Below are 27,101 nucleotides of genomic sequence, written 5' to 3'. Positions count from 1 at the left end.
TATAAAATAGATGTATACATGGGTGTTTCAAGAAGCTGCCTTTTCTCTAGCCCGTTATTTCAGCTTTGTGTTAACCCATAAAAAGGTTGATAAACCTATATGAAGTGCAAGTCATAGAAGTTTCTGAAAGGCTAAAAGGCAATTTGTGGTGTGGTGTGAGTATGGTTTTGGTTTGGTTTGTGGTTGTTGTTTTTTTTGGGGGGGCAGGGGGGTATGACCTTAGATTCAGCTCTTGACACCGAACAGCAAACTGCAATAGATAGGGATGTGCATGGAGGAGATAGTCCTTTGGCTAGTGTGCATGTAGTGCCCCTGAGGCAGCATGGGTTAGTCCAGCTCTGCAAGTTGCCACAGAACCTTTAGCTTTTGGGGTTGCTTTTTTGGGTTGTGTTGGTTTGGGTTTTTTTAATGGCATTTATTGAAGAGTTTAACTTTTGACTTGAGCTAGTTCTGTATAGTGCTGACTGAAGAGAAGGGCTACACAAGTCTTCAGAAACCTCAATGCTTTCTCATGCTGGACTTACATTTAAATATATCCACAACCTAAAGGTAAAGTACACTCCTAGAAGTACATATGCAATCTATATTGAGTAACTGGAACTGCTGAAATTGTTCAGAGGATTTCTTTATTATGTTACTGGAACCTTTTGGTTTCTTGGTCCTGTTCTTACTTTCTCATTCTAACTTCCTCTGCTTCAAAACCGGGGGAAGGAGGAGAGGGGTGTCAGGGCTTTGAAATGGTGCTTTAAGTTCTGGATCCTGCAGTCAAAGGGGACACTTTAACCTTTTAGTTGGAGGTAAAATTTCTACCCTTTGGTTTGTTAGTGTATTTTACATGAGTGCTGCCTGGTAGGAAATCATAACTTCTGGCTCTGTAAAACAAATTTTATAAAACTTGATCAGCTTCTACTTGAAAGTAAGGAAAAGTCTCTATTTGACTTATGAGAACAGTTTTACAGGCCAGCTAAAGGAAGTACAAAATGGCTTATGTTTTGAAGACAGTCTAAGGAATATTTATTACTGGAATTAAATGTGGAAGTAGGAAAGGGAGTAAAGATTAATTTTTTTTAAACCTAAAGTTACTAGCCATCTCCATGTTTCAAGAAGTGATACACACCTGAGTCTACCAATTGAGGTCTTTCTCTAGACAAAACATAGATCGCTGCATGGTTTTTGATTAAATAGAAATTACAGTTGCCTAAGGTAATCTAACAGAAATCAGTTATGCAGCCTTAGGGAGAGTTTTATGTTAACTTACAGATCAATTGAAAAAAAGTCCTCTATAAACGGTACAGTGGTCAGAGCAGAAATATGCATTGTACTTGAAGAGAGTTTGCCATTAAAAGCAACCTGGAGTTTGAACACAGTATGTGTTTCAATTTGATTTGCTGAGTGTTACTATTTATATTGTAATTGCAATTCAGAATTTTACTCTTATGTGGAAGCTGAATGATTCTAAGTACTATATAGAAACTGAAGTAGCTCTGTCGTGCTCAGCGTGGATCTGCAACTCTTCTGTTGATTGAGACCACTGCTCTTGTAGCCCTGCTGGCACGGCTAGCTGCCGTAGCTGGGATTTCTTTGATACTGATACGTGCTGTGTTTCAGTGTGTAATGCAATTACTCATGGTGCACGCCGAACACATCCCACCTGCTCTGGCCTGCAGTGCTTCCCTGATCCAGCCCTGCAGACTGCATACCGCTTCCCAGGGAAGAGCTGGGGCCGCAACCCGAGCCGATGCTGTTACTGGTGCTGCCAGTTATTCCTTGGGAACAGGTGCAGATGATTCTACCTTTTCATTGTGTGTCTAAGCAGCTGCACAACTGGCTAACCTGACCCTGGCTCAAAATAAACGTGGGTGCCCTGGATCCGCCACCGGACGTGTTGCCACTTCATGTATACTCTTCATTGCCGCTTTTGGGAGGCGGAGGAGCAGCCTGTTAATGTGTTTCAGAGTAAGCTTATATAAGTTTGACCTCTGGTCTTGTTTTAAAATAATAATTAAAAATTTCAAAACTAAACAGAAGCACATGCTTTTAAAAGCGTGCAGTGAAAAAATCAGGTTTGTAGCTCTAACTTGCCTCTTGGATAAAAACCCCACCTGCTTCTAGTCCCTGATGGTGGGTAACTGCCGTGCTCTGGTCTAGCTCAGTCTTGCAGAGGGGCTTTCTTTGCGCTCTGACTCCCACAGAGACCACGGGGCACGATGCCTTTGGTCTCCTTGTGCGTGAGGGGTGGGGGGTGGGCTCGGGGCTTTGCCCAGGCACTGGGCAGCAGCTGAAAGCCAGCAGCCCTGGAGAGAAGCCTCAACAGCAGCAGGGCCCTGGCTCTGCTGCTCAAGGGAGGGGCACAGCCGTGCTCTGCCCTGTCCCCTGAGGGACAGCCCTGGGTGCTGCCCTGCCGGCTGCCTGCCCCATACTACAAGGAACTGGGAGAAAAAAGTGGGTGTGGACAAGGGATGGTTTGTCTTAACTGGTCTGACTGTAGCTGAAAGTTCATGTGCTGCGGGAAAGTGTTAGATGACACACATTTAATTTTTCCTTACGATTGAAGCACTATGCTGAACTGCAGGCTTCTTGCTCGCTCTCTGAACTCTTTATTTTCTCCTTTTATTAAAATTCTAAATTTCAAGTAAGTAGCAGCATCTAATTCCCTACAGCAATCTGCTGCTGTTTATTGCTGTAGGACCTGATGAGAGCTGTGCGTTTCAAGTACTTGCTGGTTAGGGAGCGGCATGTTCCGATGCTGCCTGCGGCCCGTGCCCGACGGGCACCGCTTCCCGCGGCTGGGAGTGCTGCAGCTACCGAGGGAAGGCGGGTGAAGGTCTTTTTAATCCGGGATTGCGGGGCTATTCCCAAAAACCTGATGAACGCAGGTACCTGTGTGCTCTGTGTACCTGGGGAAGGCGGGGGAGCAGTAACAGTGCTGTGGACCCCCTCCTTGTTACAGTCCCTATCCTTGGAATAATGAGCTTTTTCTCATTTTATATTTTTATGTTTAAATCTCTTTGCAACTGCACAGTCTTTAATCTGAATTAGAGGCATTAGTAGGATTACCCTGTCAGCTACACAGGACAAAGCTAATTGTGTTTGTCAGCCTGAGTCAGAAAAGAGCAGCTTTTGGGGAGGCAGCAGCAGGAGCTGGTTCCCCTGCCTTCAGTCCCACCAGCGGCTTCTCATCGTCCCCGCTCTGAGCGCCAGCAGCCGCCAGTTACAGGTAGGTCATTTGCTAAATGTTGCCATTCCCCCTGTAAATTCTGTGGGATACAATACTTTATTTTAATGTTCTCTGACTGAAGCGCTGCAGTAGGCAGCGGTGCAGACCACAACCTCTGTCAAACGCACATCATGTAACGACATGTGTGCTACTGCCCTCCTTCAATGGAAGGGGAGATCCTTGGTCAAAAATGGAAGGGAAAACTCTCTCGGGCTCAAGAATGTATAGCGTGGCTTGGTGAGTACCTGCATCATTTTCGGGCGGGCTTGCATGTTTTGCTCAACTACACATGACCCTTCTCTGTACCGTTAAGAAAAATGCTCCGGTATTTGTGTCACAAGTTTATCACGCTTCTGAAACGGGAGCCCCCGCGGTGAGGTGCAGCGGCGGCGGGGCCGGGCGGTGAAGCAGCGGCGGGGGCAGGCGGCGCAGCAGCAGCGGGGGCAGGCGGGTGCGGCGCTGGCCGAGGGCTGCGCCGGGCAGCGGCGGTGCGTGCTCAGCAGGGGCGGGGGCCACAGCGCCGTGGGCCGACGCGCTCCCCCCATCGTGAACCCCCTTTTAAAAAAACCCCGAATGACCCGGCGAGCCCTCCCGTAGGCGTTGCTGCATCTGAAACCGCGGCACGGGGGAGGGGGCATCAGGGCCGAGCTGGGGGAATCTCGGCCCGGTGGGGGGTCGGCGGCGGGGCCGAGGGTGTGTGCCCGCACCGGCCGCCGCCCGCCTCCCCGCGCCAGCCCGGCGCCTCGGTGCGTGTCGCGGCCCCGGCGGCGGCGCTGCGGGCGGGCGCGGTGCCCGGCAGCCATGGAGGAGCCGCGCGGCGCCGCCCCCCGCTCCGGGCCCCGCAGCGGCAGCCGCCACGTACCGCTCCGACCCGCTCCTGGGCCCCGGAGCGCGGAGACCCGGCCCGGCCGCCCGCCGCCGCCCCGAGGCTTTCCCAGCCCCAGAGGGATGAAGCCGTGGGCAGCCCGCCGTGACCTGATGGCTGGCCTTGCCCGGGGCCGGCGGCCGGACCAGGCACCTCCCGGGCCTCTCCCCGCGGGATCGCCCCGCGGTCCTGGATCCCGCCACGCGCCGCACGGACCCTCCGCGGCCGGGGCCGTGCCGCTGGCCACCGCCCGGCACCTGCTTTGACCGGCTGGGGCCGCGCCGGCCCGGGGGGGGGCAGGGCCGGCTTCTGAGTCCCGAGGTGCCCGAGGCTCCGAACCCGTCCTGTCCGCGGGGCAGGGGGCCTGGCCGGCCTGCGCTGGCACCAGCCGGAGGGCGGCCGTGGGACACGGCCTCTGGAACACGGGGCTGGGGGACACAAGGTCTCCCACGCCCACATGAACGTTTCCACTAAACATTTCAACAAATGACTACAACTTTCCAACCACAACCACCTCGACAGCGAGCTCCCAGCCGAGGCGCGTGGCCCTGGGACACCAGCATCGCGGGGAAGGCCGAGGAAGCAAAGACCCCTCCTTCCCCAGCTGTCCTTGACCCCGAGGTGCCCGCAGCCGCCCTCGTCCCCTCGGCGGTGGCCCGTGCCCCCTCGCTGGTGGCCATTTCCCCTTGGTGGTGGCCCGTGTCCCCCTGGCAGTGGCCATCCCGCAGGCTGCCCACCCGAGCCCGGCTGCGCTGGTGCCGTTCCAAGGCCGGTGCCCAAGGCCGGTGCTGCCGGCAGGGCCAGGCTGCCCGCGTGGGCGCAATGCTGGTGGCAACACGCTCCATGTCATTCCTGCGGGCCGGGGACTTGGCCCCGCTGGCCACTGCACCGATGAGCCTCCTGCCACGTGCCCTCCGCCCGCTGCACTGCCCTGAGTGGCTGCAGCTGGGGGATGGCGAGGACAAGGAGGAAAGACATCCCTCAGCACCCGGATAACCAGGGACAGGTTTTTCTGGGCTGGGAGGTACGGCGGAGGCGGTGGCTGCCACGCCATTTGAAGGCTGCCGTGTCCCCCGTGCTCCCCCCGGGTTCACGTTGCCTTTCGCTCCCCACCAGAGACACTGGCTGGCGTTGCCGGCAGCTGCTGCCCAGGCCAGCCCTGCCGGCGTGGCAGGCACGGGCGCCCGCGCCACTGAGCCGAGCCATCCCTCCCTGCTGCGCAGCCGGCCTCGCTCACCTCCCCTAACCCCGCCAACCTACAGCACTTCAGCTGAAATTTTCCACTTGAGACGCATGCGAGACCAGAATAGATTTCCAGTGTATGGGTGTTTTTTTCCCCCTGCTAGCTAGAGGAAGGCCAGAGAATTCTTTGCAATGTTTGCTTTTAAAACACCCTTCAGGCGGCCTTAGGGGGTCCCCGCTAACCCGGCAGCCCCACAGGGGAGAGACCCCTTGGGCTGGAGCGTGCCAGGCTCGGGGCACAGGCCCAGCCACTCTCCCACGGCAGTCCCAGCCGTTCAACCCTCGGGGCCAGCGAGCCGAGTGCTGTGGAGCCACAGAGCCGTTTTTCTGTGGTGCTGCTGCAGCAGCTGCCGGGCCCGGTGGGATCCTGCGAGAGTGAGGGAGGTCTGGGCTGCCACGGGCAGGGGGAAAGGCAGGAACAGAACGGGATTCCCAGCTACAGCTCAGCTCCCAAAGCAGCGTTTCGTTTGGTGGCTTGTGAGGAAAAAAAGAAAAATATCCGCAGAGCAAAGCTGGTTTAGCTTAGCGCATTTTGGCATGCTGTTCCTCTGCTCCTGCCAAATCCATTTTGCAATCTCCCTGGAGCAGGGGCTCTCCCATTGCCAGTGCTGCCGGAGGGCTGGACCCTTGCCCCAGCGGCGGTGGGCAGCCTGCAGCCCCGGCCCCGCTGCACCCACGGCCGCGCCATCTGCACCCGCCTGCCTGAGCTGCTGCTGCTCCACCTGCATGGCCGGGGTGCAGCTCCTGTCCCCTGAGCCCGGGGCCTTGAATGCTTGGGCATTTCTGTGGGGTTCGACCATCTCAAACCTCAAACAAGGCTGCTAACGGGCTGAGAGGAGTCATCCACAGCCCGGCTACGGAAGGGCAGGCACGTAAAGCCCAACAGTGCCCTCGCTGCCCGCCGTCCATGCACAGGTCTGGCTCCAGACCCCAGTGCTCAGGACTGGATCCGCTGGTGCCAGCACGCAGGGCTGTGGCTCTGGGTACCAGCCCTGCACAGCCACGCAAGGCCGCTCCTGACCCAAGCAGTCACTGGCAACCATGAGGCAACACCGCCCCCCCCTCCCCCCCTCCCCCCCAGCTCAGAGCGTCCAACCTCTGTTAAATCTGCAAACCAGTTATGTCAGATGCAGCTCTGGCAGGAAGAAACTCCTGCCCCGATGTAAAACCCTGGAGGATGCTGGAGTTGGGGAAGTTTCAGAGGAGGGAACTCTGTCTCACCTGCCAAGCGTCCTAACATGTGCTCACACAAGGCTAAAGCACCCGTGAAGAGATGGTGTCCACAAGCCTCCTCGTGCAAGAAGGCAGACGGCCTGCACGCTGCAGCCCTGCACCTTGGCCGCGGCCCAGCAGCACGCAGAGCCGCCGAGGCACAGGCACACTCCGCGCTGGCCGGAGCTGTGCGCTTGCCAGGGCAGGGCTCAGCTCTGCAGGACACCGCTCCGCATGTGCCACGGGTGGCAGGGGAGAGGAGAAGGGTGGGGACAGGGCCACTGGTGCTCACCACCACGCCGCAGTCCATTCTGGCACCTTCCCCTGGCAGTGCCAGGATTTCCCAGGAGCTGGGGCAGGCTTCCCATGCTGCGGGCTGAGCTTCAGCTGCTCGTTCCCATATGACATGACATTTTCTTTCTACGTGTGAACTTTTTTTACCTTTCCATTGTCTACTTAAGATCCCCCAAACTCAGACTGACAGTGTCCCTTCGAGCTTCTGGGGTTTGTCTCATACCGTAGCAACTTCACCTTAAAACACTTTGTCTTGCAAGCTCTCTGTACCTATATTTTACACACACACATAACGCTGGCCTTTGGGACACTGCTGCAGCATGTCCCCAAGACAGACTTTTGATAAACCAGTCATTTCTTTACCCAGTACAGCTCCCAGCATCTCACTGATTATGCACTCAAATGAGATCGTTTAATTTTGAATGTTGAACGAACTGCAAGTCCCAGGAGCAGGGTTTCAGATAAGGCATACAATGGAAGGGTGAAGTTGAGGACATGTGCCACGACATATAAAGCAGCCTGGTCTGGAAAAAGCCAAGCTCAAACTAGCTGAAGGTCCTGACAGCAAGTCAGAAGACGTTTCAGCATTAAGTAGATGATTGTTATTTTTTTCAAAGAAATTCACCTTCTGTACTAAGCTTTCTTGCCCAGTTGAGCAAACTGATAACAGCAGAACTGTAATGCTCCAGCTGAAAGCATAGTGTTTGGCTTGGTACCTAGTTCACAATTAATGTAAAGTTTTTACACTGTCTGTATATTGTTTGTGGATGAGCACAAACAGGCCTATTAAATGATTCTAGCTTTTGTGGTTTTTTTTAAAATCAGTGATCATGGGGTTTCACAGTAGATTTCCTAAAGGCCCTTTTGCTGTGGTTCACAGGCTATCCTGTACCCACAGAGAAAGAGCAAAAGCAGAGGGTGACATGGTGGTTCTCCCATCTCGGGCCTCTCTGGAGCTGGCACGAGTTGTGGATGAGCAACCGTCTCTGCAGGCGCTCCTGAAGGATGATGGATGCAGCCACCACGTTGTCACTCCCTGCGTCTGCTCTCACTGCTTCCAGCCCACAGCAGAGACCTTCCCACTCGGAGTGGAGAGGAGCTGCCCGCCACTCCCCATGCCCCCGGCAGACAGTGGGGGTGCTCCTGCGGCGGGCACCGAGGGAGCAGGGCCCTGGGAAGGGGCTGACGCCTCCAGCACACTCTGTGGCTGCTCCTGATCAACCAGAGTCGAACCAGAGGGTGTTTGGGAGCATGCAAAGGGAGCACATCCTCAGCCTGGCCGCCAAGTCCTGGAGGGGCTTACACCCACGCAGGTACCACAGACATCTGGGACAGCCACAGGCTCTGCTCCGGTCACCAAGGCCACGTGCCAGGCTATAATTAAAAAGCCCCAAGGTTATAGGATACAAGCATAGGAGAAGGTGCTGGTGCTTCAGGCACGTGGCAGATACTCACTCCATGCTGGTACTCAGCATTTTGCGTCGCAGAGAGAGCTGTGGGGCGCCCGGTCCTTCCAGGGCTTGAAGTCTGACCTGTCAGCTCTTCTTGAAGCCAGAGAGGAAATGGGGGGGAAAAAAGTGCCTTTGATTAACTGCTGGGGACCAATGATCTCTAAGCATTTCCAAACACCTGCACCACTTCCAGCACTTGCAAGCAAAATAAAATCCGGGGTCCATGGCATTTCAACACTCGCAGGGAAGGCAAAGTAACGTTTAAAAACCTGTCTAAACCCTTTCATTCGCATCTTCCTTCATGTGACCCTAAAGCATGGCCAGCCCCTTGCTCACTCTTCAGTAAAACCAAATTCCAAGGCGTTCTTTATTTCAGTGTGTTACTCCCAAGGAAACCCCCTCCTTGGTGGGAGTAAAACTGGAAAATGTCACCCTAAACCAGAAGTTAAACCCAATATTAAAAGAGGCAAGAAAATCCAAGTCAGGTCTGAGGATGGGTTTGTTCTCCTCACATTTGGGCCTGCTCCAGCATACTGCAGTCCATCTGCTCACCCCCTCCATCACCCAAGCAGCTCAGAAAGGCAATGCTGACACTGCGCAGCCCAAAACCAGGCTGTGTGACCCTGCTAACCAGGCAAGGAGGCTGGCGTCCGCCTGACCACAGCTGCTTCCACATGGGTAACAACTGGGAGATGTGAAGAGAAGCCCCTTGCTTGCACTGGCCTCCTCTGAGGTGGGGGCCGAGGTTTTACTTGCAGCGGAGCAGCTGGGAGGGCACCAGGATGATATACAGCACCTTGCCAGACACGGGGATTCGCGTAACAAGCTGCCTTGTGAAGCAACACGGAGACAGGCTGTGCTCTCCTCTTCCTGCTGGAATAAAACTAACTGTGCAACATGAGAGCTTCCTGCCTGGGACCCATGTAACCTGAGCACACGCGGCCCCTGCAGCCTTTCACCTACTAAACTCTGTTTACATATTTCACTCCTTGCTTTTTTCCCACTGCTGCAAACCAATACATGTGTGTGAACGCACGCAGGTATTGCATTTGGCAGGGCCATATGGTGTTTTCCTGACATACATTTGAGGCCAGATACATAGCTGTACTGCTGAGAAATTTAAGATAAGAAAACCTTTCCAGGACATTTAAGCTGTATCATCAACCATCATAAAAGGCCTTTATAAATCTGTATGTTTAAATCTGACAAGCTCTTTGCTGCTCTACTCACTGTGAAATCTAGACAGACTGTGACTTAAGAACCTCCTCAGTAAACAAAGAGCAAACGAGTAAGATAAATGGACATGTCTAGAGAAACAAACACTTCTTAAAATTCCACTTAATTCCACTTATTTTTATTTTATGGCAGCAAGAAAGGAGTACTTAGAAATTATTTTCACAGGGAAAAGGTCTTGCCCTGATGTACTAAAATAAGCAAAGAATTATGGCTGAGATTTTCAAATCTGCCTAAGGGATTCAAGTCTCCAACTAAACCAAACAAAGTGAGCATCCAAATCCTTTAAGCAGCCTTGAAAATCCTCCTACCCGCGTGCACAGGGCCAGGCATATAAAAGTATACAGAGTTGCATGAGTAAAAGACTTTGTATTTCTTTCACCAAAGGAATTATTTCAAAGGATCCTCAGTGTAGAAATACATAAAAACGAACTCCAATGAGCTGCAATATTTGAAATACTGCTTGGTTGGTCTGTCATATGATCTAATCAATACTCATTGTTTATTTAACGAGAGCAGATCTGACCCAAAAGTTTCTAAACCCTCAAGCTCTCTGACACACAGTGTCAGCAAGATTATTTAAGGGCATTTACCCAGAGTTGCCAAACAGCCCTGAAGTAACCAAACAGACCCACACACCATTTGAGTTTGGGCTGGCTGGGCCCCGTGCTATTAATAGTCATCCCAAAGAGGGGAGACAGGTCTGCGCATGCAGGGGCACTCATAGGTCTGCTCCTAAAAAACATGGCTTTGCTGTATCATCTGTGCCATTGTAATTGCATAAAGCTTCCTTCAGCATGGGTTGCTACACTGTCTTTCTTTAGTTTAACAGATGCTTTCCACACAGAGTCTTACTTCACATACACGCACGCATGTGCCTCAGCTTTGCCTTCCATAGGTGTGCTGCCCAGGATGTACATCACTGATTTCACTATGACTGCAAGCATTCACAACACATCTAGTTGCTCTTAAATGAAATCTGAACCTTTAATTCACTGCATGTAAGGAAACAGACCTAAACTGTGACAGACTGACGATATGTGACAACACAGCTCACACAGGGAAGAAAACACTGGGGTGGAGAAGAAGGGGGTGTCACACCAGCTTTAGGAGTTCCTAGCACTTCCCACTTCTAGGAACCTAAAGTCCTTTGCCCGACCAAGGGGCAGGCAAAGCTTTCTGGAGAATTCTTATGGATGTTAGCTGCTCCAGAGAACTATACATTACAGCTTATAATGTAGACGGTCTCATGAGGTTGACATGGATTTCTGGTTAACATCAAAGTTTCCTGAGAACAAAGGAAGCCAAAGGGCTTCCACCTTCCTCCTTTTGTCTGTACTCATGTTCCAGCACTGGTCCCAGCCAGTGCTCACTGATCGTGGACAGGACCCATGAGGATGGCATCTACCACCTGTGCATCCAGGTTCCTGCAGCAGAAGGCTGAATACACAGGCAGAATAGAAGTGTGGAAAATGTGACCCATCTTAGCTGATAAAGCCTTTTGTGGGCACAAGAACCCACGAACCCTCACTCACTGCTTTCTCTTCCACCCACACTCACATGGATGCTGGAAATGTCCTTTTTCAGAAGGGCTCTGAAGATGGTTCCTGGTAAGCGCATGATCTTGACTGTGCAGAGCAGGATGTAGCTGTTTTCTGATAGTTACAACTGTTTCAGCTGCAAAACAAACACAGATGTTACAACATCAACCAGTGTTTCTTTTACAACCAGTGTCATCAAATAAATGAAGAAGGTCTTCAGGAGTGCTTTTCGAAACCAACAACTGGATGCAAGCTTTCTTCTGGTAGGGATCTCTTTTTCACATTCTGCCTCTCAGTCCTTGCTCAGAACAGTTCCCTGCACTGGGATTGACAACTGCAGAATCACACTCTCTTTCTTTTTGACCAATATCTGCATTTTTGGTCCCTAAACCAAGAGAGACAAAACAGTATTTTGCAAGAATCATTTTATCCTGCCACTAGTGCAGAACAGATGGTTACTTTTCAACAGCATCTGTGAAAAGGCTTCATGGAAGTTCTGAAGTGCTGAAAATGAACGCGACAGCCAAATTTCAGCCATTCCTTAGTGTAGAAATAGAGCTTACCTGCAAAACCCACCTCAAGTTAACCCAGCAACAGGAAAAAAACATTTCACAAAACCTTACATTTCTGGAAGTAGTAAGAAATGACTGTAGATTCTCTCCTGGAGGAATGGAGCTAGTTATATGCAAGCCTTCTCCTGACTTTTAAAAATTATTTTTAAATACAAGCTACACTTCTGAATCAGCTCTGAAATCCACAGGGATCACAAAGCTTTTGACCCCAGTCTTATGGCTACACCCAAAAAGACAGACCAAGGGCCTAAGGAGAGATTCATGGTGGACAAGTACATTTCTAAAAAGCAGCCACTGCCCCTCAGCAGAGAAAACCTCTGAGAGATGGTGACAGTCAGCTGCCACGCTGTGTAACACATCTAGGGGGAATGGGGGAGAATGGAAGCTTCTGACATAGGACAGAGGCAACCAAACTGTCCCCTGGGGCAGCTGCTCTGGGAGAGCCTGGCTCCCTACAGGGCCTGAAACCGTCCTCATCTCAAAATCTAAAGTATCCCTTCTTCTCCACTTCCTTTGTGCCCTTGCAAGACCCTCAGGCTTCCTCAGCTTCTCCTACATTTGAGTTTCCGTCACAGTATCTCCTCTCTTCCCAGTTTTTACCCAAGCCTTCTGGCAGCAAAGGGCTGTCTGTGCTGTGCCTGAGCTGCAGCCATGCACGTGAACGCCTGCATGCCAAGCAACCAGCAAACAGGCAGGCCTGAGCTCGCTCGGTCTGCCCCTCCATGAAACTCTCTTCTGCCCAGCCGATGGCTCTCGCTGGCCTTGTAGACACTCATGGTGGGACCCATCTCGCCTCACTTCACCTACTTTGTAGATTCACCCACCTGTGGCAGCTGCCCAGGCTCCCGTTATCGGCACAGGGGATGGAGTCAACACAACTCAGCGTGCAATTCATACCACATCAGGGAAAAATGAAACATGCTTGAACCCTGTGGTTTATATTTACTAGCACTCCACTGTCTATAAAAAGAACTATAAAAACAGATGCTTGTGTTATAAGCACCTAATCTTAGATGAACTCCACCCATAGTGACTCTGGGTACATTTATATTCACTTTGCTATTTGAACCCGTGAACAACCTTGGGCCCAGGGTCAAACAGTGCAAACTGGCTCGCTTCCCAGCTGCTCACAACAAGGGTCCTTTGGAGCGGTTAAGCGGGAGCATGCCAGTATACTTCCCACCCCCCAGGCCTCCTCAGCCTCCCACGCCAGCGCACTCACTCGCACAGGCCACACTCCACAGCCCTCCATGGCTGTTTTGCAAGAGAAATGTGCCTATAGATCGACCCTTCCAGGCACTGACCTGAACCACCATCCCTTCTTCCCCTCATGGAGGGAAGATCTTGGACCAGGGAGACAGAAGTCACAGGAAGATTCAGCTTGAGGAGGTCTTTACAAAGTTGCTTGCCTGCCTGCCAGCCCTTTAACTCTGGCACATCACTCACTGGGTCACCATCTCAACCAGCCAGAGAATCACCACCACCCTTTGGAGGCTGGCAATCACTTGCAGAGTCGTGGGTACCATAACCAGCTACACAAGCTCAGTCTGCACGCAGATTCTATCAGTAAAGCATGCCCTGTCTACTATGGACAAGCCAGTGCCCTCTTCTAGAGGAGCTTCCTTGAGGTCCAGGTGCCGCTCTGCATGTCACCTCAAAGAGGGCCCACAGTACCCCTCTCCTTGTTACTGCAGCTCCTGTAGAGTGAATGACTGTGTGACCAAGGTGCAGTGTGCAGGTGACGAGCTGCGGGACAGAAATTACTCTCTCCAACAGTAAGCTGCAAGATCAGAGTATATATCTCCCATGGGGACCTGTGGGAATGAGGTGCATGTCCCCAAAACTGAGCTGCAAGAGCAAAGTGAGGCACACAGAGAATTCAGGGAGCAGTGAGATGCCAGCACCCTGCTGCCATGCAGGTGGTTGGGATGGGCTGCACATTGCATAACCTGCACGATCTCCAGCTAAACCACCGCACAGGGATCTGCAGAGCCCAGGGCTTTGGCACACCTGATGGAAATCTTCAGGCAAGTTTTTCTGTTCACGAAGGCAACCCCACTGATGGGGGTGTCCCCCCTGTGGTCTCTGACAAAGCCAACACCATCTCTGCACATTGTGCATCTGAAGAGTGAACAGGGATCTCCTCTGTAGCCCCTCACAAAGATCTGAGATCACAGCGGAGATACTCGCATTGACCAGCACCAAAGCTGGCTTTCACATAGACTCTTGTTTTAAAAATTTAAAGTAGTATTGCTCAATCATTATATTGCTGCCAAGGGACTATCTGAGCAGCAAAGTTCCAAATCTTACGATGTCTCTTTAAATGAAACACAAGGCCTTGACCTCCACATATTCTTCAAGTGTGCCCTCTGCCCTTAGTTCCTGTGACATCTTAAGGGGGAAAAAACCGAAATCAATTACTAATAGCAAGTAGATTGCTTAACGACATGCCAGTGGTGTTTCATACCATGATGCCACGGGCATGGTATGTGAGCCAGGCATCTGGCAAGAGACGGCAGCGGGATATGGGAGAGCTGAAGACCAGCCAACACATATGGGAGGAGCATATTGGGTGCAGGGAACCAAACAGGATGCAGTTTAGTCTGTGGTGCATGCGGGACATGCTACACGCATTTTTGCACCTGCATTTTCCTATGCAGAGACTATTTGCTTGCTTGAACATGAACTAAGAGAAATATGCACTAGGGTTGGGATCAAGTATTAGCATCAACTAATTAGGACCGCAGAAGTTACCAACATCTCCATCTCATGGCTGAAACTAGCCAATAGTTCAAAAATTATTAAAGGTAGATAGGTTGAAAGAAAAGAAGGACCTTCATTCACGTGACTTCTATCAAAATACCTATAATGGCAGGTGTAGAAATACCATTACCTGTGTAAGGAGGAAAGGCAAAGCTGTCCCTGCTGACTTCTATACCGTCCATATTGGTATGTCACAAGAGATGCCCTGACCACACCACCATCTCATCTCCTTAGCACCTCCAAGGTTAGCCCATCAGAAGAACCCTTGAAATGCAGCAACCACTAAGTCATTGTGTAACAAGTAAATTCTGTTTTGGCATGAAAAAGCACAAAAATGTGTTTCTAATGCTTCTGCTGGGAAAAACATTTATCTGACCATAGCACACACAGATGGCTTTGTAAGCTATACAAGCTCATTCTACAATGCTTAGAGGCTGTCTCCTTCTCATCTTACTGGATGACAGTTCAGCTTCTCAGTATCTCATTTTGTTAGCAGAAATTCAAATTGATCAGTTTGGTTTTATACTAAATAGTTAAATAAATCATGACACTGGGAAAATGCTGAATATATTAAATGCACCATTCAAAGTGATGGAACATACAGACCCATATGTCACCCTCACAAGCTGAAAGCATTTTCTGGTATTTTCCAAGCTCTGTCTGCAAATAAACAATGCCACTTTGCCATACTCTTCCACAGCTCTCCAGAGGTATCCATGTTCTTGTGAAATGGCGTATCTCCACATCACACATAGGACCCAACAATGTTGCCTTTTACTAGAGGTATCAACAAAATCACCAGCATCGCAGAAGTGGAGAAAGACCACTCAAGATACTAAACAAAAATAAACACATGGTCACACCACGGGAAGTGGAATAGGAAGCATGATCCATGATCCACGTGGAAAGAATCAACAAATCATTCCGATATTAACTCTTCATTTCCACTATAGAGGATTCCCAGGATTGCTTGGACTAAGACATGCAGTGAGTATGTGACTTGGCTGGTTTGCACTGACCAGACACTTGTTCTGGCTGACCTTCCAAAACGACAAATGGGAAGCAGGACTGTAGCTGGTACCATCATCCTGTCCAGTGAACTGAGTTCCTGTAGCAGCCATAGGACCCCAGGAAAGTTCTGGTTGGCATATAACCTGATCCTGCACTGAAAGAACTGAACAGAAACACTCTCACAATCTTCGGTGGAAACCGAGGCAATCATTTATTCACCTAGGTTCTTTCTGCTCTAAAATCTATCCCACCATTTTCTGTGAAACAGGTATACACCTAACACCTGAGGTTAAAAGTACCCCTTGAGGTCCCATTACAAGAAGTGGAAAATGGCTCTTGCTTATTAATATGGAGAAGCCAAGAGTTTAGGATAAAGGAGCAACTTAAAACGCTTTCTAATTCTGCACGCCAAAGCTGTGATAAGCCACAGATAACAGAGCTGTTTCTTAAGAGCAGGGTGAAATTCAGGAGACTGGAGTTTCCCCTGACTTAGCCTCATCCTTAAGACTGCTGGACAGGACTGCAATCGCACAGCTGGCCAGTGACTTAACAGCCATGTTGCCAATTCTCTTCCCTAATTTATCTTCCTCAATCCCATGACAATTTAGCTTTCCACATCAGAAGAATATGACCTGCAGGCTGGATAAGTGGTTTTCTGGGAAATTTAAACTTAAGATACAGTGTAATAGGCATACGTAAATAACCCACAAGTGCTTAAAAGTCAAAATCCTAAACATCTTCCCAACGAAAAACCCAGACATGTCCATTTTCTCCTGGGCAGCAGAAAACCACATCCCCAGCTTCTCTGGGAAATTGAATGGAAAATACATGTGAACTGACAGTGATGCTTTAGCTGCTTTCAGTGATTGCCAGAGAAAATCAGTTTCACTGAGAACTGATCACTTGCCCAAAAGAAGTTTCTCTTCCTTGTCCTAGGCTTCATTAGGGGTGTTTGAGGGTTTTTTTCCCCTTGCCAGGCTGTCCCCTATAGCAGCAGTGCAAACATCAGTGCGGCTAACAGCCTCTGAAGCTTTCCATTGAACGGTGCTGAGCAGGCACGGCAGGACTGGAACTGTGGTGACTCAGGAACAGCCACAAATGCTCCAGAGAAAAAGGGCTGTGAGCAATACTGTGTAAAATGCACATACGCAGAAACTGGGGTTAGTATCATGTAGGGCTGGGGAGGAACATGGTGCTTCCAGCCAAACAGGGCTTGCTCTGTCTGGCAATCAGACTGCTAAAGCAAACTAAAATCCATACACTGAAGTCTTAATGACAAGAAAGTTCTTATTTTCACCTGGTATTCTAATAAGCAATTGCAGAACCAGGACAAAGCAGCTTTTTCCTAAGGTTGGGAGGTGTAAGGAAAATGGAATATGAAGAAGAAGGGAAAAGAACTTAAGAGGAGACAAAAAACGGAGACAAGCTACCTTGTTGCCAATTACATGCTCCACCACCCCAGTTATCTGATATATAAAGCTCTGCAACTGCTGTCTGTAGCAGCAGAGACACTTTTCCAATTATTAATAAATGAAGGCGAGCAGTAGTAGGTGTGCCAAGGAAAAGAGAACAACTCCACACTGCACAATCCTCTCTTGCCCTGAATTCACCGTCTGCTGCCTCCGGCCCTCCTTCCACCCCCTCCTCATTCTCGGTTTGCTCCCCTCCTTCCGTCCTTCCTCTCATGTTCCCCGGCTGCCACTTTCCTGCCATTGCAGAGCTGCCTTTCCCTGGCCACCCCCTCAGCCTCAGCTGCTTTCAAACACCCACTGCATTGCTCTGCATATGAAAATGAGCCGTCACATTTTCCAGCCTCTGAAGCAGAGATTATTTTTGGGAGGGGTGGTTTTGACAGTTCTGCCCTGCAGTTCACAGGCAGAGCACAGGGCAGGCTATGTCAGTGCTGGGGGAGAAGAGAAGGGAGGGTACAGCAGTTCAGCACAGATGCACGGCTCCTGGCTGTGCACGCAGAAGGGGCTGAAGGTCTGTGGGAGGACACCAGCCTCCTGTGGGGTATGGGAGTCAAGGAGCAGTTAGGTCTCCCCACTTCCAAGGACTGCTTCCTTCCCAGGCCAAGGCCAGCTGCTAGCAATGCTGCTACAGGACACACTGCTGAGATGAGTCAAGCCTGCCTGTGGAGGACAGGCACAGCAAAGCCCCTCTCACAGAAAGTCCTCATCGCAGCCGCATGCCTGTCATTCGCAGGCCACCAGGCAGTCTCTTCTAGAGCCCATACTCCCTGTCAAATACCACAATCAGCACCAGACCTCATCTGAAGATGTGGCTCAAAGGCCCTCAAAAGGTGAAATGTAGGAAGAATTTTGACCTCCCGGTCCGGTCCCAGCCATTCCGTGCACTTTGATGGCAGCTGGTCAGCGTGTAAGGCAAAATGTGCCGGGCCAGAAGTTCCTGTGCACCTGGACAGTGGCAGCAGCAGACAAGCACTGACACGGTGGGGACAAACCCCAGGGGTGAGAAGAGACTCTAACAGGTGGAGGGAGAATGAGCAGAAGGCTTCCTGGGTGACCAGGAGAGCAGACTGAAGGGAAGAGCAGCTGCAGAAGGTTGCTCTGAAAATTACAGTTGAAAGGAGATGGTTAAATGCAGGAAAGAAAGATGGCAGCTGGGGAGGCAGAGCTGGGAGCACCTGGGTTGGAGTGGCTGGAGGTGTTGGATGGGAGAAACCAATAGGAAGGATCCAGAAATGGTGAGGGGGTGGCCGGGTATGAATGGCCGTAGGTGGTGCGGAGCAGGCTCTGGCAGGCGCACTGGGAATAGCTACGGGGAAAGGTTTTCATGTAGTGAAAGCAGTATGGATGTCATGGGAAGGAAGGTGGATTAAGAAGTATTAAATATTAATCAGTGGTGTGTGTGCTAAGGGCACATGAGACTGACAACTGGGAAAGGCGAGCTGTGAGGGCTAGTGGGGAACGACCACTGGAAGGGGTGCCGCAAGGGTGATCCTGCAGGACCCACAGCAACAAAGGCAAAGAGCCAAGAGGTGTTACTGAGAAGCCAAAGTGAGTGTGGACAAGGAGGTAAAGCAAGGACAAGAGGAGGGAGAAGTAAGAGCAGGAAAAGAACAAAACAGAACAGGCCACCTGAAGCGGGAGCTGATATTGCAAGTCAGCCCTTCATTATTTTCTCACAGTTGAGTCCAGAAGTACCTGTCTCTGTTGGGCTGCATCCTACTTCATGTTGTATAAACTGAGATACAGCCAAAACTCCAAAGAATTTACAACAGTCTCACTCAGTGTCCCCTAAAAACTACCCTTACGACAAACCTAAAAGGCATGTGATCCAGCTCAAATGTTGCTATACTAATTTCTTCATCTTCCCATTTTATATTGTGTTTTCTCCAAAAAGCAGTTTACTACTTCCTAGAAAATTACTGCAGATTCACCTTATCTTCCACAAGTAGTCCAGCACATACCTCCAACATCCTCCAATGGCAAGCAAACTAAAACCAGTAACACTATTTCACGTTACAGACCTTTAGTTCACATTGGCAACTGGATTTTTAACACTAAAGCTCTCGCTGTATCAGTAGAACTTTTGTGTATATGCATTACACACGTGTAAGGGTGAAAAAAAGCGACAAAAATCTGCCTAATTTTCTGCCGATGTACAGACAGAAAGAAGCTGTAAGTTTTGCAGGTGAATTTATCATGTAGGGCTAAACTGCAATGCTGGTGCAAGTTTTGCAAATGTATTTTTAGGGCAATAATACACTTCAAAAGGTATTTCAAAACATTTTAAATAAAAACAATTACAAGCACAAAAAAACATGACAGAACCTGCCATGAACGGAAAACACAGAACTTCACCAAGAGCTATTGTGTATGAGTTCCGCAAGCTTTCTTTCAGCCCAAGCGGATGCAGACAGATGCACTTACGAGCCAAGAAGTCTCTCCCCAGCCGTGCTTCGCGTGACGGTAGCACCTTTTGGCAAAGGAGAGCATGTTCCGGGAGTCAAGCAACCATTTAATCAACATTTTTTCCTGTTGATTTCAATGGGAAACACGCAGTAAACACATTTTCTCCTGGTAAGACACTCAGAGGTGTGGGATCCAGTGGATTAATCTGTAAACAACTGTTTGCTGCTACTAGTGAAAAGGATCTGGATTTCATCCTGAAGTGCATTCTCTTTTGGGAATTTCCTCTAAATAAGGCAGTCAAGCCAACCAGTTTCCCTGCAGGGATCTTATAAAATCTGGCCAAAAGGCAGGCATACTCAGGTTACATAACAGAAACAGAAGATGGGAGATGCAGATTTCCCGCCATCAGTCGGCACATTTTCTCAGACGTGACAACTGCGGAAGCTGCAGCAGTGAGGAAAGAGGCAGTCTGGTGCAGGGGGGCACAGCAGGAGAGCGCACCCCACCACCAGATTTGTAAGGGGTACCAGTGTGAAGCCAATTAACAGCAATTCCAGCTGTACAATGCATTGGTGGAAATGCTAGAATTAAAGTGATATCAGAAAAAAAGTGACTTCCTGAGAATAGAATTACCACTCCCCTATCAATACACAAGTCTTTGAACTAAGGATTGTTTAAAATTATATTTTACTCTGTGCTTGTGTTTTGCAATTGTTATATTCTCATTCTTTCTTCAGACTGAAGAAACTGCTTGATTTCTATTCTTGCAGCATTTTTTTCCACTTTCAGACATAATTGAGCATTCTGGGAGGCTTCCAGGCAACTTACAGGAGGGCATAGCCTGCTGTCAGACCCCTTCTATCAGTTGGGATCGCCTGACAAGGGGAAGAATAATTAAGCAGAACAAAAGAAGACTAGACCTTGACACCATTGAAAAGGGGAAAGACAGTCGTATCTTAGAAGAAGGAAAACATAAAGAAAAATGCTCTGAGCAAATGAGGCTGCACTGCACAGGAGGAAGAGGAGAGATCTCTAAAGTGAAGCTGAATAAATAGGAGAAATGGGACCGAACCCTAACAAAGTATCAACAGTATTTCTAGAGCAGAACAGCACTCTGGCACAAGCAGCACTCAACATCTGCAGCCTGGCTCGGAATCCCACTTCTGACAGTCGCAACCACCTTTTCTGCTTTTATTACAGCTTTCTGACAGGAAAAAGAATCCGCCTTACGCTCTGGTGCAGAGCGTACCAAACAGCTCTGGCCCCTCTGGAGCGCCGCAGACTGCAGCGTAACGTACCCGGCTGCGACCCCGCTAACCGGCGGCGGTTGCCCAGGCCAGCCGGGCGGCGGCTGCCGGGAAGCCGGGCGAAGGAGCCCAGGGGCCTGGCTGCTCTCCAGCGGCACACCGCCCAGCCGCGACGCGCCCGGGCCTGCGGCGCCGACCCGCCTGCAGGCCCCGCGGGGCCGGGGCTTCCCTCGGAGCTCCCGGCCGCCGCAGGGCTCTCCCCCTGACGCCGGCAGCGCTCGGGAGCGGGCCAGGGCCCTGCCGGGCCTTCAAGGGCCGCCCCGGCCGGCTGCGGCCTGCACACCCGGGCGGATCCCGACGCGTGGCAGCAACCCCCCACACGCGCGGCCTCCACCCGGCGGGGGCCAGGGGTGACTCCGGGACACGGCCGCGGGCACCCGGGCGCGCCCAGCCACCGAGCTCCCTCCGCCCTGAAGGGCCCCAGGAGCGGCCGGGCCGGGCCGTCCCCCTCGCCCCCCGCCCACGGCCCCGCTTCACCTCGGCGCGGCGGGGAGCGGGCGGATGGGCGGGGGCCGCGCCGGGGAGGCTGCTCCCCCCCGCGCCGCGTGACCTCATGCGCGAGGAAGCGCCGGGCCGCCCCCGCCGCTCCCACCCGCGGGGGGGACATGGAAGGGGGGGGAGGGGGCGGCCCTGACTCAGCCGGCGGCGGCGGGGACTTACCGCGGGCCGCGCACACGCCGCGCTGACACACTGGCCACGCCGCGGGGCAGCCGCCGATCACGCGCGGGCGCCGGGCGCCCATTGGTGGGCGCCTCACACACCTTTGCCGGTGATTGGCGGCGAGCGGCCAGGAGCCCCGCCCACCCCCTTGCCCCCCTCCTCGCGCGGGGCCGGGGGAGCTGCCACCTGAATGGGGAGCGGCGAACAAAAAGAGGAAAATAAAAGACAGCGGGCGGAGAGCGGCGGCGGCGCGGGCTCTGGTCAGCCTCGGCTCCCGCCACCGGTGAGTGTCCGGCCCCTCCCGGCGGGCCTGCGGACCCCGCGTTGAGGGGGGGGGGCGAAGGCGACTGTAGCACCCCTGGGGTGTGCGGAGCGGTGGGAACGGCGCGACAGGGGGATCCCGAGGGACGCCGGGGGGCGGCCGGCGGTGCGGGCGAGAGGAGGTACAGCGGACAGCGGCACGGGCAGGGGATCGGACTGAGGCGGTGGCTGGAGGAGGGGGCAGTCGCGGCGGGGGCAGCGGGGCTGCCGGGCGAGGGAGAGGGAGCCGGGGGACAGCCCCCGGGGGGCAGGCGGGCGCGGAGAGCCGCGGGAGGGGAGGGAGAGGAGCTGCCGGGAACCCGTTGGCACCGCCGGGCAGCCTCTGTGTGTGCGTGCCCGGGCGCGCCCCGCGCAGGGGAGCGGCCGGCTCCGCGGCCGCATGTGCCGGGCGGTGGCGGCAGGAGGGGGAAGGAAGCAGCCGGGGGATCCCGGCGCGGCGGGGTCAGGCAAGGCCCGCCGCCCGGACGGGGTGGGCGGTGCGGGGGCCGGGAAGCGGGGGAGAGCCAGCCGTCCCCCACGCACACCGCGGGCGCTGGCGGAGCCGAGCCGCGGACCCGCTCCCCGCGGGGACGCCGTTTCCCTTCCCCCGCGGCGGGGAGGGAGGCGCCGGGTGTGGCGCCGCTGACCCTCGCCCGGCCCCCGCCCGCTGCGAGGCGAGGCGGCGCGGCTGCCCCGGCCGGGCTTTCCCCCGCCCGGCCCTGGGGAGGCGGGGCGCGGCTCTGCCGGGGAGGGGCTGCCTTCCTGCGGGCGGGGCGGGTTGGCGGGGAACTGGGTGAAAGGTCGGCGCGCGGCAATACCCACACCGCCGCCGAGCGGGCGCCGATCACGCTTTGTTCACATGCCCCCGCCCCCGGCCGCGCCCCGATCGGCGCCGACCAATGGGCGCTGGCGCGGCGCGGGGAGCCAATAGAGGAGGGCGGGGGCGGGGCGCGGGGGGGGTGGGCGGTGGGGAGCGCCGGCGGGTTGCGCTGAGGTGAAGGTGGCGCGCGCCCAACTGCCGGGGGCAGGCCCCGCCCCTGCGCCCCGCCCACCCCCTCAGGCCGCCGCCGGGCTGCTGGTGACGGCCGGGGCTGCTCTGCCGGCCCGGCCCCCGGGGGTGGCCTGGTCTCAGTAAAAAGATTCGTCTTACCCGTGAATGCAGCTGCTGGGGGACGCGGCTTCTCCACCCGCACCATCCCGGTGGGGCGGGGCGGGGGAAGTGGCCCGCAGCGGCGGGCGCCGTCCCCCAGAATCCCAGGGCTGTGGCAGGTGACGGTGGAGCGCGCGGCTTAGGCGGCTCTCTGCGGGGGCCGGTTCCGCGTGGGCATCCGTCTGATAGCCGATACACATTCCGGTCGTCCAAGTGGGTGATTTCCCTTGCGTGCACACCTGTGTGAGAGACACCTTTTGAGTATTTTCTGGAACATTTTTGGTAGCTAACACCTTTTGAAGATGTGCATCAGTCCCAATACAGTCCTTTCTCGTGTCAAAAATAAGCACAATACTGAGGGCAGTGTTTAAACCAAAACTGGAAGGAGGCTGGAATGGGGGAGGAAGTCTTGTGTTCTTCCCTTTTTTTTGGCCGGGGTGTGTGTGTGAGGATTTTTGTTAAGCTTTCAGATGCAACACTTGCAATATGGAATAACTTAAACTGTTGCTTAGGATCTGGGGAGGAGTTCTGTTGTCTCAAGAAAATATATAACCTGCACCAGATGTCCATATTTCCCCACTAACAATTTCACTAAAAGATTATATAAATAAGAAAGAGGGCAGGAAAATACAGGCATACCCCAACACGACCAACTGTATTTATCTTGCACTTTGGTTCTTACAATGCCTTCTTATAATTAACTGCAAAGTATTCATACTTGGCATCAGGTTTAAAGTTTCCTTTTTTCCTTCTAACCAAAACAGGAGCGTGAAATGGAGATGATGACTGAGAAACAGAGAGATACTAGGTATTTCTGGAACAATACTCCTGAAAAAAGCGATTACGAAGCTGTAGAAGCCCTTATTTCTATGAGTTGCAACTGGAAATCAGACTTCAAAAAACATGCAGAAATGAGACCTGTAACTCCAGCATCTGATATGTCAGAAGAGAGTGATGAGACATTGCTTCCTGGAGCAGCAGACTTTAATGTGATACCAGCATTTGTAAGTTTTTGAATTTGTACGTGTGCATGCTTGTTTTTAACCATTAGTGTGGCAATGTGTTGTTAACACACTCCCCCTTAACTGTGTCTCTGTCCTCATACAGTGCCTGACCCCCCCCTACAGCCCTTCCGACTTTGAGATGTCACAGGTGGTCCATCCAATCAGCAAGTCCCTGGTTGAGGCTGCCAAGCCTTCTCTTGCTGCACCTCGGAGAGAGGTGGAGAGGCCTCCAGCAGCTGGGCCTCTGAAAGCTCAAGCGACAAGTGTTATTCGCCACACAGCTGATGCCCAGCTTTGTAATCACAAAACCTGCCCAGTGAGAACAGCCAGTGTGCTGAAATACCAGGACAGTGTTTCAACGGAAACAAACGATAAACAAAACGCTGAAGCAGAACATTTGGTGTGTTCTGCTATGGTGCCGAGCAGAGCCAACGATGAGAGCGGTGAACTGCCGGTGGCAGAAGGAAAATCTGCAGAACCAGCTGTTGGTCCACTGCCCTTGAGAAAGCCCTCAGTCAGCAGGCATCAGCCTGTCCCTGGATCAGCACAGCAGGCAGTGGCACCGCCATGCCCTGCCCCAGGCAGCGGAGCCCCCCCCGTGCCAGTGATTTGTCAGATGGTCCCATTACCTGCAAACAACAATGTTGTGACGGCTGTAGTGCCCAACGCCACGCCAAGTCAGCAGCCGGCTCTCTGTCAGCCCATGGTCTTCATGGGCACCCAAGTTCCTAAAGGTGCTGTCATGTTTGTTGTGCCCCAGCCAGTTGTGCAGAGCACAAAGGCTCCCATGATTAGTCCAAATGGCACGAGACTCTCTCCCATTGCCCCTGCTCCTGGCTTTGTCCCTTCTGCAGCAAAAACCACTCCTCCAGCTGATTCTTCAAGAATAAGAAGTCACATTTGCAGCTACCCAGGATGTGGGAAAACTTACTTCAAGAGCTCCCATTTGAAGGCTCATGTCAGAACACACACAGGTTGGTTACTGTAGCTGGATGTTAAAAATTAATGTAGAAAATTGCAACTGTATACACAACTTGTTAAGGTTCTAGCGATTAATGGATTTGTTCATGGAACAAATTGTGGGGCAGCAATGAAATACTGGGTGGTTTTTTTTCAGCATGCATTATAATACTGCCTGATTGCTGACAGGAAATCTCCCGGAGGGGAAGTTGACTCAGCAGTTTGTTTGTGCTGGACTTGCTTCATGTCAGAAGGCATTCAGTAATACTCCTTAACTAGTGTGGAAGCAAGGCCTTGCCCAATTTAGAGTATGCTTTTCCAGAGTTAAAGACGCCTTATTAGGCTTTGCCTCAAGGATGCCTTCATTAGAAGTGGGTAAAACTTATGAGATTCTTTTATGAAAGAATACAAGGATCCACTCCGAACTATTCCTACCTCAGTTATTTTAGTGAGTAACTTCTCTGTGCCTCAGCTTTTAATCGCAGTAGCAGGAAGAGCCACATCTGTTTCCACGCAGGCTCACAGTGCGCTACCAGAGTACTGTTACATAAAACATTATTGCAGGTTGCATTTCAGAGGGTAGTTTTGGGCATGCTAAGTTGTTGTAATCTGCAGTTCATGGGGAGCTGAGAGTTAAAATCGACTGTCTGGAGAGGTAAAGAACATCTCAAACTATTTGGTTCCAGAGAATTGTTAACCATTTGTACTACTTAGCCTTGAGGGTTGCAAATCCACATGTTCACATAGCGGCATATGAACGATTTTTCACATTTCATACATACAAAAACAATAGGTGTGTAGACTTTTGGCTCAACCATCGTAACAGAAACTTTTCTTTAAAGAAGTCACATCCTGCCAGTCAAGGCAGTGGTGTTTGTTGCTCATTTAGTACTCATGGGGTATTTTTCTTTGTCATTTTTTTTCTCTTAGGAGAGAAGCCATTTAGTTGTAGTTGGAAAGGCTGTGAGAGAAGGTTTGCACGGTCTGATGAACTGTCTCGCCATCGCAGAACACATACTGGGGAGAAGAAATTTGCCTGCCCAATGTGTGAGCGGCGGTTCATGAGGAGCGACCACTTAACGAAGCACGCACGTCGCCACTTATCGGCTAAGAAGTTACCAAACTGGCAAATGGAAGTGAGCAAGTTAAACGATATTGCCGTGCCGCCAACATCTGCAATTGCACAGTGAAAGAACTTACTCTGAAGACAGTGGGATTAACTGTTGTTGCTGGGATATGCCAGCTGAAAAAAGGCTTTTGCTCCTGGTCTGCGGTTCCCCCACGCCAGCTGCTGATGGCATGCAGCAGGGAAGCAAAGGCAGTCTGTGCTCCGTCACAGAAAATGTTGCAGGGAGAACTGGTGGCTGACTGGAATAGCGAGTGTTTTTTGCACTGGTAAGAAGAGAGAAGGGTCTAGAGCAGCGCATATGGTGCCAGTTTTGAGTTTTTAAAATTATTCCTATATACTCTAGATCAGTCACATGTAAGTGTTACTGAAGGTTCGCTGCTGACACTTGAGACCAACTCTGTTTTTAACTTTCAGTTGTCAGTCTTCAGTACAGCACAGACCAGGAAGACAGCAATGTACGGGCACAGCCTTGACAGCCCAGGACGCGCTCACATAAGATAATCTAAATCAGTTTTCTTACTTCTGCCACCTTTTCTTGGTAGGAATCTTTTCCTCCTGTCCGTTCTCTGGCCCTGTCATAAGCAATGATGTGGTGCCAGGCTCCTGGAGATCTTAGACCTGTCCTCCTGCTTGGGGGTGTGTAACACACCCAGCTTTATACTGCTGTCCAGGGGGGCTTGGGGTGGGCATTCAGGGGCACCGCATGGGCAGCTGGAGGGTAGGCACTTTTCTGAATCCTCATCAGCTTTGTAATATTTTTCCAGCTTCTTTGGCAAGCTTTGTGATTATTACAATTGGGCATCATGATGCTTCTGCTTTTGTGTTGCTTATGGTTTCCTTTATACCTTCACACAAAGTATGTACCACTGCATTTTTCATGAACTGATACAGTGCACTTTTAAGAGAAACATTGTAACTGTAAACTATTCGGGTTGATTAAGGAAGAAACCCAGGAGTCTTGGGCTTCTTGATCATGTTATTCTTTGAAAGATGGTTTATACTAAAAATGAAATGGATATATTATGTATTGTATTAAATTAGAAAGTTGTGACTCAAAGAGTAAAATGAGGCAGTAAAGACACCAGCCTAGAATTTAAACTGTAGCTTTTGTGACAAATCATGCATCAACTTTCACTATTTCTATTTTATCATATTATGTTGAGGACACATACCAGAAAGTGAACAGTTTTTAAATAGTGTTTTAGATATGCTTTTTGTGACTACTTTAAAGATTTGCACACTTGTTATGTTGTACTTTATACTTTGTTTACAATAAAATCAATTTTCTTTAATGCAGACCTCTTTTTTTTAA

The 27,101-nt window shown here is 51.6% G+C and overlaps 2 protein-coding genes across 6 annotated transcripts; one reads left to right on the top strand and one right to left on the bottom strand.

The window, feature by feature from the left end:
• Window positions 1-153: 153 nt before the first annotated feature.
• Window positions 154-27,081, top strand: KLF10 (Kruppel like factor 10). 3 transcript variants are annotated; one of them, XM_040588344.1, is made up of 4 exons: window positions 154-3,217; window positions 23,461-23,700; window positions 23,804-24,674; window positions 25,591-27,081. In XM_040588344.1, exons 2-4 carry the CDS (start codon window positions 23,470-23,472, stop codon window positions 25,848-25,850), a joined length of 1,362 nt encoding a protein of 453 aa, XP_040444278.1. In that variant the 5' UTR covers window positions 154-3,217; window positions 23,461-23,469; the 3' UTR covers window positions 25,851-27,081. The 3 variants fall into 3 exon arrangements, with proteins under 3 accessions (XP_040444278.1, XP_040444277.1, XP_040444279.1); XM_040588343.1 differs by lacking the exon at window positions 154-3,217 and adding an exon at window positions 21,421-21,529; XM_040588345.1 differs by lacking the exon at window positions 154-3,217 and adding an exon at window positions 21,579-21,689.
• LOC121085564 (translation initiation factor IF-2-like) lies at window positions 3,226-21,325 on the bottom strand. Of its 3 annotated transcripts, none has more exons than XM_040588349.1 (4): window positions 21,247-21,325; window positions 11,075-11,191; window positions 8,286-8,374; window positions 3,226-8,204 (listed from the first exon to the last, which is right to left on the bottom strand). In XM_040588349.1, the coding sequence occupies exon 4, from the start codon at window positions 4,558-4,560 to the stop codon at window positions 3,526-3,528; it is 1,035 nt and encodes a 344-aa protein (XP_040444283.1). In that variant the 5' UTR covers window positions 4,561-8,204; window positions 8,286-8,374; window positions 11,075-11,191; window positions 21,247-21,325; the 3' UTR covers window positions 3,226-3,525. The 3 variants fall into 3 exon arrangements, 2 of the variants coding, with proteins under 2 accessions (XP_040444283.1, XP_040444282.1); XM_040588348.1 differs by having other exon boundaries at window positions 8,286-8,371; XR_005827105.1 differs by lacking the exons at window positions 3,226-8,204; window positions 8,286-8,374 and adding an exon at window positions 8,381-10,324 and having other exon boundaries at window positions 10,370-11,191.
• Window positions 27,082-27,101: the final 20 nt, after the last annotated feature.

The sequence above is a fragment of the Falco naumanni genome, chromosome 3 (assembly GCF_017639655.2).
Source record: "Falco naumanni isolate bFalNau1 chromosome 3, bFalNau1.pat, whole genome shotgun sequence".
Classification (NCBI taxonomy): domain Eukaryota; kingdom Metazoa; phylum Chordata; class Aves; order Falconiformes; family Falconidae; genus Falco; species Falco naumanni.
Note: the sequence above shows the minus strand (reverse complement) of the source record. Positions and strands in the feature narration are given on the sequence as shown.

What these genes read in the sequence shown, in the direction of transcription:
- LOC121085564 (XM_040588349.1), bottom strand. Translation starts at nt 4,560, where the DNA reads ATGTTTAGTGGAAACGTTCATGTGGGCGTGGGAGACCTTGTGTCCCCC.
- KLF10 (XM_040588343.1), top strand. Translation starts at nt 21,437, where the DNA reads ATGGGGAGCGGCGAACAAAAAGAGGAAAATAAAAGACAGCGGGCGGAG. An exon ending in TTAATGTGATACCAGCATTT is followed by an intron (nt 23,701 to 23,803) that starts GTAAGTTTTTGA and finishes GTCCTCATACAG; the next exon opens with TGCCTGACCCCCCCCTACAG. An exon ending in TCATGTCAGAACACACACAG is followed by an intron (nt 24,675 to 25,590) that starts GTTGGTTACTGT and finishes TTTTTCTCTTAG; the next exon opens with GAGAGAAGCCATTTAGTTGT.